The sequence below is a fragment of the Amblyomma mixtum genome, chromosome 4 (assembly GCF_055824585.1).
Source record: "Amblyomma mixtum isolate Tamu chromosome 4, ASM5582458v1, whole genome shotgun sequence".
NCBI classification, from domain to species: Eukaryota; Metazoa; Arthropoda; class Arachnida; order Ixodida; family Ixodidae; genus Amblyomma; species Amblyomma mixtum.
Window position 1 is genome coordinate 85,250,630 of NC_143015.1, and position 15,041 is coordinate 85,265,670.

The following is a 15,041-nucleotide window of genomic DNA, read 5'->3' on the forward strand; positions in this document are numbered from 1 at the left end:
TTGCGTTGTTTGTATTGGTGTTGAGTTTGTTACCAGTCCCACCCGAATGTGGAGCAAACCCGGGAGCATCGGCTCTCCAGCTCACCTTGTTGCTGCTTTTCTGGGCGAACCCGGTGTCTTCGTTCTTCCGGTGCTGGTTCCGGGCATTCGTCCCCGCAGGGGGTGGCAGGGGGGGGGGGGGAAGAATGGGACCGCGAGCGATGCCGTGATGAGCGGGATCCCGAGCGGCTCCGTGATGTCTCTCCCTCCGAGCTGAACCACCGCGGCCGTCTGCTGCGGTCACCGCGGCTGCGGCGTCTGCTGTCGCGTCCGCCGCTGTTAGCAAGACAAGGCGCGAATAGACGCCATCATCCGCAAGGCAACTAAGCGAGCCCTGGATCTCCCGGTGGCTACCTCTAATGCCAAACTCAAGGCATTGGGGGTGCTAAACTCGTACCAGGAGCTACGGGAGGCCCACCTCGTGAACCAATACACGCGGCTCATGCAGACGGCCCCTGGGCGCCGCCTGCTAAACCGCTTACACATCCAACACGACTGCACTCCAGAGGAGGCGGAGCGTATCCCAGTACTGTGGCGCCATATGCTCTGGGTCTCCCCGCTCCCCCGTAACATGGACACCGACATGCACGAAAACAGGCGACAAGCGCGGGCTCGGGCTCTTGAGAGACAACACGGCTCCCGACCCGGTGTATATTATGTAGACGTAGCAGGGCCATCGCCCACAGGATTTTACACGGCCGCTGTCGTTCACCAGGAAATGCACGTTGATGGACTCTCTTTTCGAGCCCCGAATTCAATGCGAGCCGAGGAATTAGCGATAGCGCTTGCTGCCGCCCACGCCAATTCGAGAATCATCATTACAGACTCCCGAAAAGCATGTGATCATTACTTGGCAGGGGAGATCTCCCCCTTAGCTGCTTGTATTCTAAGACGGACTGCCACTGATCCAACACCCAAAAGAATCATTTGGGCTCCTGGCCACCAGGGCTTACGAGGTAAGGAGGACGCTGACGCGGCTGCCCGAGCGCTTATTCACCGGGCTCCTCATCCCAGCTCTTCTGGCTCGGAGACTAACCAGCCGCTGCTGCGATTCAGGGAAATTATAACGCATTATAGCGACATCCACCGCCTTTTCCCGGCCCCTGCAAAGGGGCTGAGTGAGACGGAGGAGCGAACTTTAAGGCGCCTGCAGACAGGTACTCTACTCTGTCCTGCAATCTTAAAGCATTACGATCCAAACACGGATGGGCGATGCCCGCACTGTGGGGAGACCTGTGATATCTTCCACATGGTGTGGGCATGTACTCAAAATCCCCACCTCCCCCCTTCCCCTACCCCTTCCAGAGAGGCATGGGAGACTGCCCTCCTCAACTGCTCCTCGCTTGAGTCCCAAAGGGCTCTGGTGAAACGGGCGAGAGACGGGGCATTGTCATGCGGTGTCCCGGACTAGGGACGCCGACCATGTAGCGGGGCCACTCTGTGGCTCCCAAACTCTATTTCGACAATCAAAAGTGTTCACCACCACCACCACCGCTGTTGCTGGCGTTTTCATCTGTAGCGTTGCTGAGGGCGGTCTTGGTTTGCTGCCTTCTGACTTTCTTGGGTCGTTCGCGGCAGTCCTTCGACCCGGTAGGGTGGGCCTCACCACAAATCACGCACTTTGGAGTGCAGGAATGTCCAGTTGGCGGGTTTTGCGTTCCGCACTGGCTACACGCGCGCACATTAGGTGTGGGGCATACGTCGGAGCGGTGGCCTTGCTGGAAACACACATAACACACTTGTCTCGTGGGGCGGTACGGGTAGCATGCCGTCTCGCCCCCGTAGTAGATAACATATTTTGGGACAATGGGACCGTCAAAGGTGATGACGGCCGTCTTGGTTTTTCCTAACATCCGGGCGCTGAGTATGGTGACTCCTTGGGTGCGCACTCGTAAATGGGCCTTGAGTTCTTCCGGTGTCGTCCCGGGATCAATTCCATGTATCACGCCACGTTGGACATCGTCCGACGCGGCCACGTAGGTGTTCATCTCAAATGCGCGTCCCGCAAAGGTGAGGTTGGTAATGCGTCTCACGAGTTGGGCAGCTGATTCATGTGGGGTGCTTACGATAATGATGTTAGATCCTGGCCGGAGCCGTATTATGAAATCTTCGTCTTTGCATTGTTGGTTGCACGCTGCGACTACAGCGCGGGCTACCTGGTGGGTGTGAAGCTGTCTGACAGCAAGTCCTTTCTTCGATCGAATGATAATTTTGAAATCGTTCTTAGGGAGCGGAGGCAGCCTGCGCCTTGGCTGGTGTCCTGTTCCTTGTCCGTTGGCGTTTCTGCCGGCGGCGGCTGGGCCTCCGTCGGTCGCGGTGAGTTGAGTTGTCTTCGCCGGGGTTGTTTTGGGTGGTCGTATTGTTCCCCGCAGCGATCCGTCTGCTTTTCCTCTGGAGTTTCTTCTGGCCTTTGGACAATGCCAATTCCCAGCTGGCGTCGTTGTTGTAAGGGTTGGGCGGCTCCTGCGTGGCGGACGCCGCGTCAGCGTTGCTCACCGGGCTCTCGGAGTCAGTGGTGTTGAGGTCGTCCTCATCCATCTCCTGGGCGTCCGGCAAGTTTTGGGGCAATCCTTCCATGGTCTGATGGAATGTGTAGTTCGCAGAGCGGGGTCGATTTCAGGCCGCACCACCGCTGCCTTGTCAGGCCTAGCGGCCCATGTATTCCCGTAGTCGAAGATGTCCTGCCGGTAGGCTCGGCGAGACGCCGTCCGAATCGCAGAGTCCAAGTCCGATGAGGAGCCAAAATTGGGTCCTACCGTTCGGAACCTGGTGTCCAGGTGGGGCAGCTTGTGAGTTCTTTCAGCTCCAAATAAAATCTGGTGGCGCTGTGGATTGGTACGGTTCGGAATGGTCAAAAACTGCGGATGCGATGCGACACACGTCCGCTCCTCTCGGCAGCCATGACGGATCTCATCTCGGGAAATTAGAAATTACACGATATATAAGGCCACGCTAGTCGGTTGTGTTTTATTTCCCCTAGCCTTTTTAATTAGAAGCATTATGATATAATACATCAAACCTCATTTCTGGCCGCTTCTATTTACACATAGGCAAAGGTGCGATGGCGTCCAACTTTAATCGCAATTCGCTCCTTCTTGAAATAAGTGATGAACTGCGAAAAGAAAGCACAAACGCCCGCAATGAGTAGCACTTGACTGTGTTCAGCACTTTAGGCTTCAAGAATCTCGGATATTTGGACGTATTGTGGCCAGAATGACTTTAAGATTACTAAGGTAAAAATGCGCAGACTTTCCAAAATGGCTTTAGACAAAAAGGACCTGAAATTTGGTTTTATAACCCTGAAGATAGGTTTCCGCGGTTACATGAGCGATTACGAAACAAGTGAACTAGAGAGCTGCCTAAATTGCTGGTAAACGACCAGATCATTATCATTTCAAGCTTGATCGTGCATTGTGTACCTTCTAGTCGTTTTTGGTGCTCTCTTATAAGCAAAGAAGTGCCAGGAGTTCGTCCAAATCTTTCTTTGCATATCGAAACCGCTAACCATTCGCCTTGTCCGGCGGCTCAAAAGTGCACTGATAGCAGTACCGTTATTAACCTCCTCCTCCCTCCCTCTTTCCCTCCTCTAAACTCGCCCCCTTTCAGGTCCCCTTTGAGGTCCCAGCGACCAAAAGCTGAAACAACTATACCTTTCTCTTCCTCGCCCACATGACCCTTAAGGCTTAGACACACACGCAAAGTCAATACTTTCACCCTACGGGATGTCAGCGTTTCCATTCTACTCTACGAAATGCCGGTGCTCTTTCAGTAGGAGTACGTAAATCGCAAATGAATCTATCTTTGCAAAAACTCCTTGCTTGCTATACTTACCTCAGTGCCCGCAAAGTACCACATGACAGCTGCTTTGCACATGTGTGTCTGATGCGACATGAGGGATTGGACAATAATTTCTTTAGGGTAGTAGCTGAAGGCGACTGCTTTCTGTGACAATGAACTAGGACTCCTCACACAGCTCAGTGGAAGAACCAAGCGTCGTCTCGGAGAAACACTTTTCTACACCTGGAAACCAGAATTGCCGCTTTTGCTTTAGAAGCACAGTTTCAACACGTTTCTTCCTCCCGCGCGCCTATTTAGCTGTCGAGCACCCGTACAGGCTTTTAGTTGTAGAAGATTTCGGGAAATTAAGTATAAAAACCTTAAATGTTCAAAATGTCGTCCCCACCCCACGCTCGCCCCAGCCGGATACAAATTAGCATCTAATGGGTTACGAAAAGACTAAGTGGCTATTTCTGAAGAAAATACTAGGTATTAAATGGCAAGGAGATATTATTAACACGTTGTTGTAGAAATAATTGATATTTATAACAGTACACCTGTGGTGTCATTCTTTCGTGAAGAATGGCCAAATTCATCCTAGAACAGGATATGAAAGTACGAAACACCATTTCGAAGGCGACGCACATTTGAAGCGCCGCGAAACGAGCGCATGGAGGGAAACACACACACACACACACACACACACACACACACACACACACACACATTCTTCCAGGGTGGTCCCCTACTGGTCCAGGAGTCCACGGTCTTGTGCTTCACGTAAAGCCCGATCCACCAGCCATTTCTGGCCGGCGGGCTTAGCGGTCCGTAAAGCAGCCTCCCAGGAAGAATAGAGAATTTTAGTACAGGGTCACCCTATCGCTTTGGGTCATAGGAGAATAGCGGCACGCTACTGCGCATGCGCAGAACGCTATTGGCCCTTGGGTGTTTGGGTGAGTGGGCGACGCTAACGCTAAATCGGCGAAATAGCGTGCGCCCCAAAACCGCTTTACGTTGGGCCAACATGGCGGAGCCCATCGATGCGGTCCCTCTCGCTTCATCACCGATTCTTCGTTGCCGCTACTCTGTGGCTCACGCTCACGGCAAACTAAAGGCGCACGAGGCTTTCGCTTTGGCTGAAGTTGCCTGAACAACAAAATTTTAAAGATAAAACGCGCCAAATTTTCAGATTGCTTCTGTGTTTACAGAGCTGCTATGCTTAGCGGGGACGCGTCGACTGACGTCAGAAAGCGCGCGAGGTTCGAACTACTGATCTCCACAAACAGGTTTGGAATTTTGATCTTGTGTGGATAGACTTGGCTCCAACTGAACATGTCCGCATTATAAAAGAAATATTTGCATCATTTTTCGCATTTCCTAAGTATAAATTGGTAACTGTAACAGTTTGCATGTCGTTTTATTTACACAGTGAAAAAAGTACAGTATATATATTAACTTATTTGTTCTCAAAGGCAGCGCCGTTATGGCGCTGCCTTCAAGCAACGCAAAGCGACCATCCGCGTCCCTATTCTATTGACAGAAAACGTGAACCCGTTCCCCTAACGCCAAGCGCATGCGGATAGGATCACCCTATTCGCCACTACGCTATTCTAAAACTCTCTATTAGAAGAGTGGGATTAGGGATGGGGGATACTGCCTTTGGGGAAGGACATTCCCAAGGGTAGTGGAAAAGTGTGGATATTGGCACGCCACAGGTGTTGCATTCAGGAGGAAAGTTGGGGTGAAAGCATGAGAGACGGTGGGGGGAAATGAAGCACGAGCGCATGGGATTCTCTGTCCTGTAGAAGTATGAGGCGGCTGGGCCGCCTTTCGAAACACATGCAAGTAAAGCTTACCAAATTATATTTCTCTTTTCGTTAACAGCAGGTGTCTGCTTGGAAGTAGGGTGTGACAAAGTTCCCTTCGTCATTTGGAAACTATGTTGATGAAATTCCACGATAAAGGTGCGCTGTGAAGCTGGACATACTCTCAATAGGCGCTCTATCCGCTGGGTGCTACCCCGAATCGAGCAAGCTTCTCGTGTAGCCCGACATGATTCTGCCTGCGCTACCTTTGCTCACTGATACTGTCTTTCAAACTAGTCATCCTAGACAACATTACCTGGAAAAGCAGTTCTCAAACGCCATGCAGACCGCATGAAAGAGAACCATGCACGGCAGTACACGGCGCAGCATACAATGGCGCCGACGATGTACGGCATGGATTGAAGGTAGGAGCGTCTCCTTTGAAGCGGGGTGGTGGCAGTTGCCACCATGTTCGTAATTTATAGCGCAGCTCTTTGGCGCCCGTCCCTGCGTTTCGCGACGTCGCCGTTGTCCGTCGTAACCAGCTCCGCAGCCGGGGCAGCACGCTGCTCCAGCTGCGCGCGATCCTGGCGCCATTGCTTTGATTACAAGACCATTGTTGCCTTTATATCCTAGGGCCGCTTAGGTAGAGTGACTGTGCTTGCATATATATCTGGATGGATAATATCTCATTTGACTATGAGGTGTTCAATTGCTTTTACAGATTTACCACACACTGCACATGCGTCGTCATCTCCATTAAATTTTATTCTCTAGCTGTGCTTTCTAAGGCACCCTGACCTAGCTTTAAAGAGTAGGGCACTGCCTCTTGAGTTATCATAGAACAGTTCCTTCCTGATCTGCCTTTTCCAGTATCGATATAGTTATCCACTCTGCTTCTTTTCCATTGACTTAATCCATTTTTTACCTTCCGCGTTTTTTTACTTGTCGTTTAATGCTATTTCTTTCTCCGTCCTTGTGTCCTGCATGCTTACTGGTTAGGTTCCTTGTTTTTTATGCCATTGTGAGCCAGCACTCTTTCTGTATAAGTATTTAAATACCTCAGCTGCCCACCTGTTATCGTCCAATTTCCTCAGGCGTTCTTCAAATAGTATTTTATTCTTAGCTTTCCATGCTTCGAACTATTTTTTTATGCTCAGCCCATATCCCCTTCTGCTGCATCGTTTGTAGTTTTGCCGTGGCTACCTAGTGCTGATCTTCCAATAGCTCTCTGATTTACTGCTAATCTCACCTGAACATCTGCTCTTAAGCACAGAACTGCATTCATGAAATAAGTCTCGGCACCATTAATCCTTTCCAAATACCTCTCGGTACAGCATACCTCAGTAACTCTCAGTACTCCGGCGTCCACAGGCGCCACCTATGTGCGTAAGTAGTCGTTTGATACAGTGCACAGTTCAGTTATTCTGCTGTTTGAAGACTGTCTTCAATGTAAGCTTACGGTCGTTTGAACGAAGTATTTTGGAGTACACGTAGCGCACGAGGCAGCATGTCGGACTACAAGAGAAGCTAGCGCTATTCTGGGAAACATCTAGGTGATAGCAGCGTCTTTTGGGGATATGTCCGGCTACACAACATGCATTCACCGCGGCATTTTAAAGCGATAGCCTCGAAATGACGTAGTATAATTTGCCACACTCTTCTTCGAAGCGCTTGCCAACTGTCAAGGACATGTACTGATGCTTGCGTAGGTAATTATGAGTATGTGAATTACTGATCCGGATCATGAGAGGGAAATAACTAGAAGAATAAGAATGGGGTGGAGCGCATATGACAGGTTCTCTCAGATCATGAATGGCAGTTTGCCAATATCCCTGAAGAGGAAAGTCTACGACAGCTATATTTTACCGGTACTCACCTATGGTGCAAAAACGTGGAGGCCAACACAGATGGCTCAGCTTAAGTTAAGGACAACGCAGCGAGCCATGGAAAGAAAAATGATAGGTGTAACGTTAACATATCGAGAGCGGGCGGAGTGGGTGAGGGAACAGACGCGGGTTAATGTCATCCTAGTAAAAATCAAGAGGAAGAAATGGGCTTGGGCAGGGCATGTAATGCGAAGGCAAGATAACCGGTGGTCCTTAAGGGTAACGGAGTGGATTCCTAAAGAAGGCAAGCGTAGCAGGGGGCGGCAGAAAGATAGATGGGCGGATGAGATTAAGAAGTTTGCGGGGATACGGTGGTCGCTCCTGGCAAAGGACAGGTTTAATTGGAGAGACACAAGAGAGGCCTTTGCCCTGCAGTGGGCATAATCAGGCTGATGATGATGATGAATTACTAATTAGGCAATTCAACCAGATTAATTCGATTTCAGATATGGTTCATTGCACTTGAACAGTTTGATGCGTGTGTATGCGTGATGCAGCGATGAGTAAGGTGTGCTTAGGGCATCCCTGTTTGAGGAAAGAGAGGTATGAACGCGCCGCGGGTCCGTTGAGTGTGCCGTCACGGGGTGATGCGGTACTACCTCGGCATTAGGTCTCGTCTGACTGGCGGAAATTTCCATACGTCACGGAGTCCTCCGAGGAGCGCAGCGATCCCGTTCGACGCCGAAGGTGACGACGACAACCCCCGCCCGCGCGGCTCGATTATAGGCCGATTATGGTCGATTATAGGCTGGTCGATTACAGGCTGGTCGATTACAGGCTGGTCGATTACAGGCTGGTCGATTATAGGCTGGTCGATTATAGGCTGGTCGATTAGCGGCCAGGGACAATAGCGGCTGTCGATTAGCGGTGGCGGTCCCATAAGACTGTCGCGTTCTGCTTTTAAAGGCGAAGCTTAAGGGTCCTCCCATGTTCTTTTCATGACGTGTGCGCTAATTTTTGTCTCCTAATTCATAACGCACCTTCATAGCGCATGCACCATTGCGTTGTTCGCTCTATATACAAGGCTTGCAGTACGTATGCTTCCATGTTCCAGTTGTATCGTGTATCTTTGCGAGCAGGATTAATGAAACACAGCAGTAGCGCGACGAGATTATAGCGCTGAAAGCGACAACACACAGTGATAACACTGTGTGATAACATACAGAAGGTTGCCAGTGTGTTTGGATTATTTTTGCTCTCTTGGCAGTGTTGTTTCCTTGCAACTCTTCTGCACTCAACCTTGGGGAAGAAATTTTTTTTCGGGAACGCTTGCAGGCCGTGAGCAGGTAGTGCACCTGGTTGCTTTCAGAGCGGAAGCTCTACTTCACGGCCTAGGCTGCAGAAACCGGGCCATCGCTGAAGCCTTGGCACTCACGTTGACCTTGGCGCGAACAGGACTGCTTCGTTGGCCACTGCACGAGAGCGCAATGCTATCGCCGCAGCTGATCATGCCTCGTGTTGTTGTGGCCTCAAAAACGATGACACATGTTAGACTGCAACGCAGTCTCGCGCTTTGCACAGCACATCGTCACCTTCATCGACTTTCATCTGCGTTGCGGACAGATCAGATCTACTTTACCTCATTCAGAGTTTAACCTGAGTCTAATATCGTCGCCACACGTGTCGACGACCCAGAAAAGTAAAACAATGAGCCAGTCAGACCAAACACATGCTTTCGGGCACCATTTTTTTCAGACTACCATTTTTTTTCGACATAAGCGATATTTTTTTATGGCAACGCATTCCTGAGCGATGGAATGGTTGTAAGCGCTTGCTGGCGAAACAGATGTGATGTCTGAGTCAGGAGCGCAGCAGAGAGGAAAGGGTTCAGGCTGCCCGCTCCCCCCCCACCTGTACGTGTACGTTATAGAGTATGTTTTCAGGTGACTTTTGTTCGAAAGTATTAATCCTTGGCATATCATCTTGATTAAGCCTTACCCTTAATTTTTTCTGCTTTGAGTGGCACTTGCTTGGTATCGAGAGATTTGCATGCGAGAACGACTGGGCCTAATACCCAACAATTTGAAGCAATGTTTCATGAGCAACTTAAGCTCAAAAAAATTATCAAGCCGCTGTTAAGACAAACAGGAACAGTAAGACAGCACCGCAACTAAGGTCTCGAAAAGGAAGTCTCTGTAGCCTTCCACGCATTCTAACATCATTTAGGCAATTTGTCAAGTTCGCGTAAGGGGCGACACAGCCAACGCTGTCAGCGAAGGATGCTTCAAGGGCGTCAAAAAGCAAGTGTGTTGTATTATTTCCAGAACGGCTGTCCCTTATTTGGTAAACTTCTCTTTTAACTCCATTACTTAGCATCGACAGCAGCCGATAGAGGGCACAACGCGCGCGCGCCTCCGGTTTAACCATTTTGTAATTCTTACGCATTTCCTTCTTTTTCGCTGCGTAGGCATGTGCACAAGTGCAGCTGCTGTCGAGCACCCAGTTTACTTTCCAACACTGCGGAACACAAGTGTAAGCTACAGACGCCCACCTGGTTGTGGATCGTAGAGGCACAGCACCAGTGGCGTCCTCGACAGGACTGCTAAACCATTCGATAAGAAATAACGAACAATGATCAGCGGCATTGCAGCGGCGTCCGTGGTAACCGTCCTCTGGGCTTCATACGCGTGAGTATATATCACTTTGATCTCTTTACTCCTCGCCTCTAGGAGTCGAAAACGTGAACTCTCGCTTTCATCCTTAAAGAGCGGGCCGCAATGGGTGGTCCTACATACGATGCTACAAAATCAAGACATTTCATGCTGGAAGTGGATAAGGTTGTTTTGTCATTTTCAGTTATTTTTCATAATTGTTCAGAAGGGAAAGCTGCAAAGAGTACGTATAACGACGAACTGGACTGCGGTTCCTAAAACGATGCAAGCCTAAGAATGTTATATTGTACAATGTTGACAAAGAGAACTAAGATGCTCCTCTTTACGGGAATTGCCTTGTGATTCGCACTTTTCAGCTCCTATAGTTGGCGCTACGGCATCGTCATCATGGAGAACGGAGCAGTGACGGAGGTGCCAGGGAGCACATGCATATGAAGGAGCGTGCAGCTCCCGACTTCATTGCGTTTGTCGGAACGATTCTGACGCTCTCTTAAGAAACACGAAGGTGTGTCGTAGAGGATGAGACACCTTTTAGTGCAGCCATGTGATCCTCTAACTATCTGAGACCTTACAACGCAGAGGAAGGCAGGGGACGAAGTAAACACTTACATGCGCCTCTTTTCGGTCCTCTGTTGCATTACAATGCGATGAATGTTTTTAACGTGTATGGCTAACTAAATGGCTTCAATCTACAGTAATTTCCTCTGTACAGTCCGCGGGCTGTCTATGTTTAAAAGCTGTATTTTGTGCTTTTCGGACAATCTACTGGTGCGGACAGTGCACTTCCTTTCAAAATCGCCGATATGGCACGAAATTCTCTGCGCTTGTTCTATTATGAGGCTGACACCTCCGCTGTGGGCGCACATACATTTTTATGCGCTGGTCGCGCACGTTTCTCCGGCGGGCGCGGACAATCTAGTTAACAAAGTTTAAAAAAAAAAACATTCTTGCAGCCTATATATGGGGTTCGCAATGTAAATCGTAAATTGCAGATTTAGCTACGTCGGCACTAATGTACTGCTTTAACCTCGCGCTATCTACAAAAACTCTTGAACATGATAGCGAGAGCAAAATACAGAACGCTTCGTAAAACATTACTGTGCAAAAGGACCCGCTACATTGAATTATTTTATGAGTACCACAGTCAGAACATCTTCAACTCTTCACTCAAACCAAACGTTTAAAACATCTTCAACCTATCTAGCTGGCTTGTGCCTTGCTTCTTTTTTTCGCATTCTTGATAGCATGTCCTGAGAGTGCACGTTAACCTGCAGCGACAATACGGTGCTGGCCTTCAGCCGTGGTCGCACAGGTGTCAGATCCCTAATTGAACGAATTCTATATCTTGTTATAGAGCTCTGGACGACCAAGGTATGGCTTAATCGGTCACGCTATTGCGACTAACTCACCGAGGTAACGCAAGAGGAAATCTTTCTAGACGTGGCACTGTACATGCTTAAGGGAACTGTGCAGGCTCATTTCACCGCACACTGCACGATTTATGCAGAAGACACTACACAAACTATTGCTTTTCACTTTTCGATCCGGCAAGTTCATAGCGCGATGGGTAGCTGCTTGCACTGCGAACATTGATCACCGGTCGAACGCTTCGGAAATAAACCGCATCGGGGGCTATCGTTGGTGAAAAGTACGAATAGTCTACCGCCGCCGTGGCTTAGTGGTTACGGCGCTTGGCTGTTGACCTAAAAGTCGCGGGTTAGATCCTGGCCCTGGCGGTCGCGTTTCGATGGAGGCTAAATGTCAGAAGCCCGCGTGTTGTGCGATGTCAGTGCGTGGTAAAGAACCCTAGGTGGTGGAAATTTCAGGAGCCATTCACTACGGTGTCACTCATCGCCTGAGTTGCCTTGGAAGTTTAAACCCCCATAAACCAAACCATTGTGATAGTGTATACGTGCCTTGGAAAGCTGGAAAAGTGCATGATTGTTAAGACCTTTAAAGACGAACCTTCATGTGGCATCTATTGGGATTTTTCGCTGACGATTTGTTTGCAAGATGTATGTACTGTTACTGGTTAGTACTATGCGTCAGCCCCATCTTCATGCGCGAGTATTCATCGTTCTCACCCATCTTCGCCTTCGTCGAGAGCGCAATTCCTGTGAGTTATCTTTCTGGGCAAACGGAAGTCTACATAAAAACGTCCGAGACGTCTTTCTTTAACAGTAACATATTGGGTGAAGACCAGGGACTGGACAGTGGAGGTGTAATGTTTTTGGTTAAACGTCATAGTGACATGAGTTTCATATAAATTTATTGTCTTAAAGGTATTGAGACGTTAGATACAGCATGGGCAACATAAGAAAAATGAATGAACTACAGATGCAGAACGATTTAGGCGCACACGTATTCCCATTTACATGTGTGTGCTGCATAGTTTACAAAAGTGAAGGGCAGGTGATTGCCGCGACCTTCTGTGGAAGGTTGTTCGAGTCCAAGACTGAGAGGGGAAGGAATGATTTGTGTTCTGCATAGTTTATAAAGGTGATGGGCATGGGATTGCGGCGACGTTCTGTGGAAGGTTGTTCGAGTCCAAGACTGAGAGGGGAAGGAATGATGTGTGTTCTGTATAGTTTACAAAGGTGATGGGCATGGGACTGCGGCGACGTTCTGTGGAAGGTTGTTCGAGTCCAAGACTGAGAGGGGAAGGAATGATGTGTGTTCTGTATAGTTTACAAAGGTGATGCGCATGGGATTGCGGCGACGTTCTGTGGAAGGTTGTTCGAGTCCAAGACTGAGAGGGGAAGGAATGATGTGTGTTCTGCATAGTTTACAAAGGTGATGGGCATGGGGTTGCGGCGACGTTCTGTGGAAGGTTGTTCGAGTCCAAGACTGAGAGGGGAAGGAATGATGTGTGTTCTGTATAGTTTACAAAGGTGATGGGCATGGGATTGCGGCGACGTTCTGTGGAAGGTTGTTCGAGTCCAAGACTGAGAGGGGAAGGAATGATGTGTGTTCTGCATAGTTTACAAAGGTGATGGGCATGGGATTGCGGCGACGTTCTGTGGAAGGTTGTTCGAGTCCAAGACTGAGAGGGGAAGGAATGATGTGTGTTCTGTATAGTTTACAAAGGTGATGGGCATGGGATTGCGGCGACGTTCTGTGGAAGGTTGTTCGAGTCCAAGACTGAGAGGGGAAGGAATGATGTAAAAACATTGCATGCGCACGTGACGGGACAACTTTAAGGGGATAAATAATGCGGATTGAAATGAGTGCCAGTGGATGAATGTAGGGCGGATGAAGAATTCAGCTGTTAAAAATACTTATGAAATATGCGCAGACTGGAAGACGGCTGGAAGCAAAGCTTTTTTGGCCGGACTCGGCTGTTGGCGATGACATTCTCACATTGTATCAATAACATGAATAAATTAATCTATTGGCTCGATTCTTTACTTATACTAGAAGAATCAAGAAGAATCAAGAAGTCTTTATTGAGTAACACAAACAAAATGTATACACCGATATTTGGACCGATAGCCAATGAGGCTAGTAAGCGGTCCAATACAAAATAACATATAGGACAGCAATCACAAACACATTGAAGAAAAACTAACTTTGTAGCCTTGCTTCCATTCCCAAAAAATGTTTCTTGCATGTCAGATTGAAATTCCTAGCTTGCTTTATTTCAATTGGCAACGAGTTCCAAATTTTCGCTCCTGTAAATTCTATTCGTCTTTCTCCGTACGCATTATGGCAAATAGGAAGGTTAAAATTGCCATTGCTGGCTTGTCTAGTGTTGCGGACGGGAATACTGAATGCACCAAGAGGTAAGGGGTATAATATTATTAACCATAAGAGCTATTTTGTAATCGCGTAAGGTTGGGAATGACATGATTTTCATTGCGTCAAAAATGTTATTGTTAGAACTATTCGAAGAAGGTAATCCCATGGTTTTCAAGGCACGTTTTTGTAGCCTTAGCAATGGTGATAAATACGTTTTGTATGTGATTCCCCATGATTCACTGCAATAACTGAGATGGCTGTGACATAATGAAAAATACAGTGATCTAAGAATAGCAGGTGGAAAGTGCCGCCGTGCCTTAGCCAAGGTAAAACAACCGTACGCAACCTTTTTACACACACTGTGCACCTGTTCCTTCCAAGACAAGTGGCAGTCAAATATGACCCCTAAATATTTAAAAGACGACACACTATCAATAACATTGTTGTCAACACATATAGAAAAATCACTTGATTCAATACACTTTTGTTTTGAACGAAAAATAACATATTTAGTTTTTTCAGTGTTTAAAGTTAGATGATTATTACGAAACCAGGTCGAGATACTTTGGAGTTCATTGTTAATAGGATTTTCTATTGACTCAAGTGAGTTGCCAGTAAAGATAAGTGCAGTGTCATCCGCATACATCAAAATTTGAGAACACTGTATTGCATTGGGGAGGTCATTAATAAAGAGTGAAAATAAAAGCGGTCCCAGAACTGACCCCTGGGGTACACCACACGTAACAGTTTGGTATGCAGACTTGAACTGTTTGAGGACAACTTGCTGCTGTCGTGAAGAAAGATAACTTTTAAAGAATTCAAGTGCCCCGCTACGCACACCATATGCTTCCAGTTTCATTAAAAGAATGGAGTGTGAGACTGTGTCGAAAGCTTTTTTTGATGCCTATAAATACGCTTACAGCAACATTATGGTTATGAAGAGCAGATAGGATAACCTGTGATAGAGTAACTACAGCCGTGGACGTGGACCTGCTAGAAACAAATCCGAGTTGCTGAGGATAAATAATGTGATTAGCATCAAGAAAGGTTTTCAGTTGGAAAGCAATTAATTTTTCAAAAATGGTATTGACGACACTCAGTACAGATATTGGCCTGTAACTAGACGGGTTGTTAGGGTCACCAGTTTTAAATATCGGAACAACTTTTGCAACTTTTAAAGT

General features: G+C 48.0%; 1 protein-coding gene across 2 annotated transcripts in view; it reads left to right on the forward strand.

The window, feature by feature from the left end:
• The window catches only part of LOC149347280 (cytochrome P450 3A11-like), a 113,501-nt gene that overhangs the window by 48,971 nt on the left and 49,489 nt on the right, over window positions 1-15,041 (forward strand). For both annotated transcript variants that reach the window (XM_089586973.1, XM_089586974.1), the window contains exon 2: window positions 9,918-10,137. In XM_089586973.1, coding sequence (XP_089443099.1) covers window positions 10,082-10,137 — 56 coding nt within the window. In that variant the 5' untranslated portion in view covers window positions 9,918-10,081. The remainder of the gene's footprint in view (window positions 1-9,917; window positions 10,138-15,041) is intronic.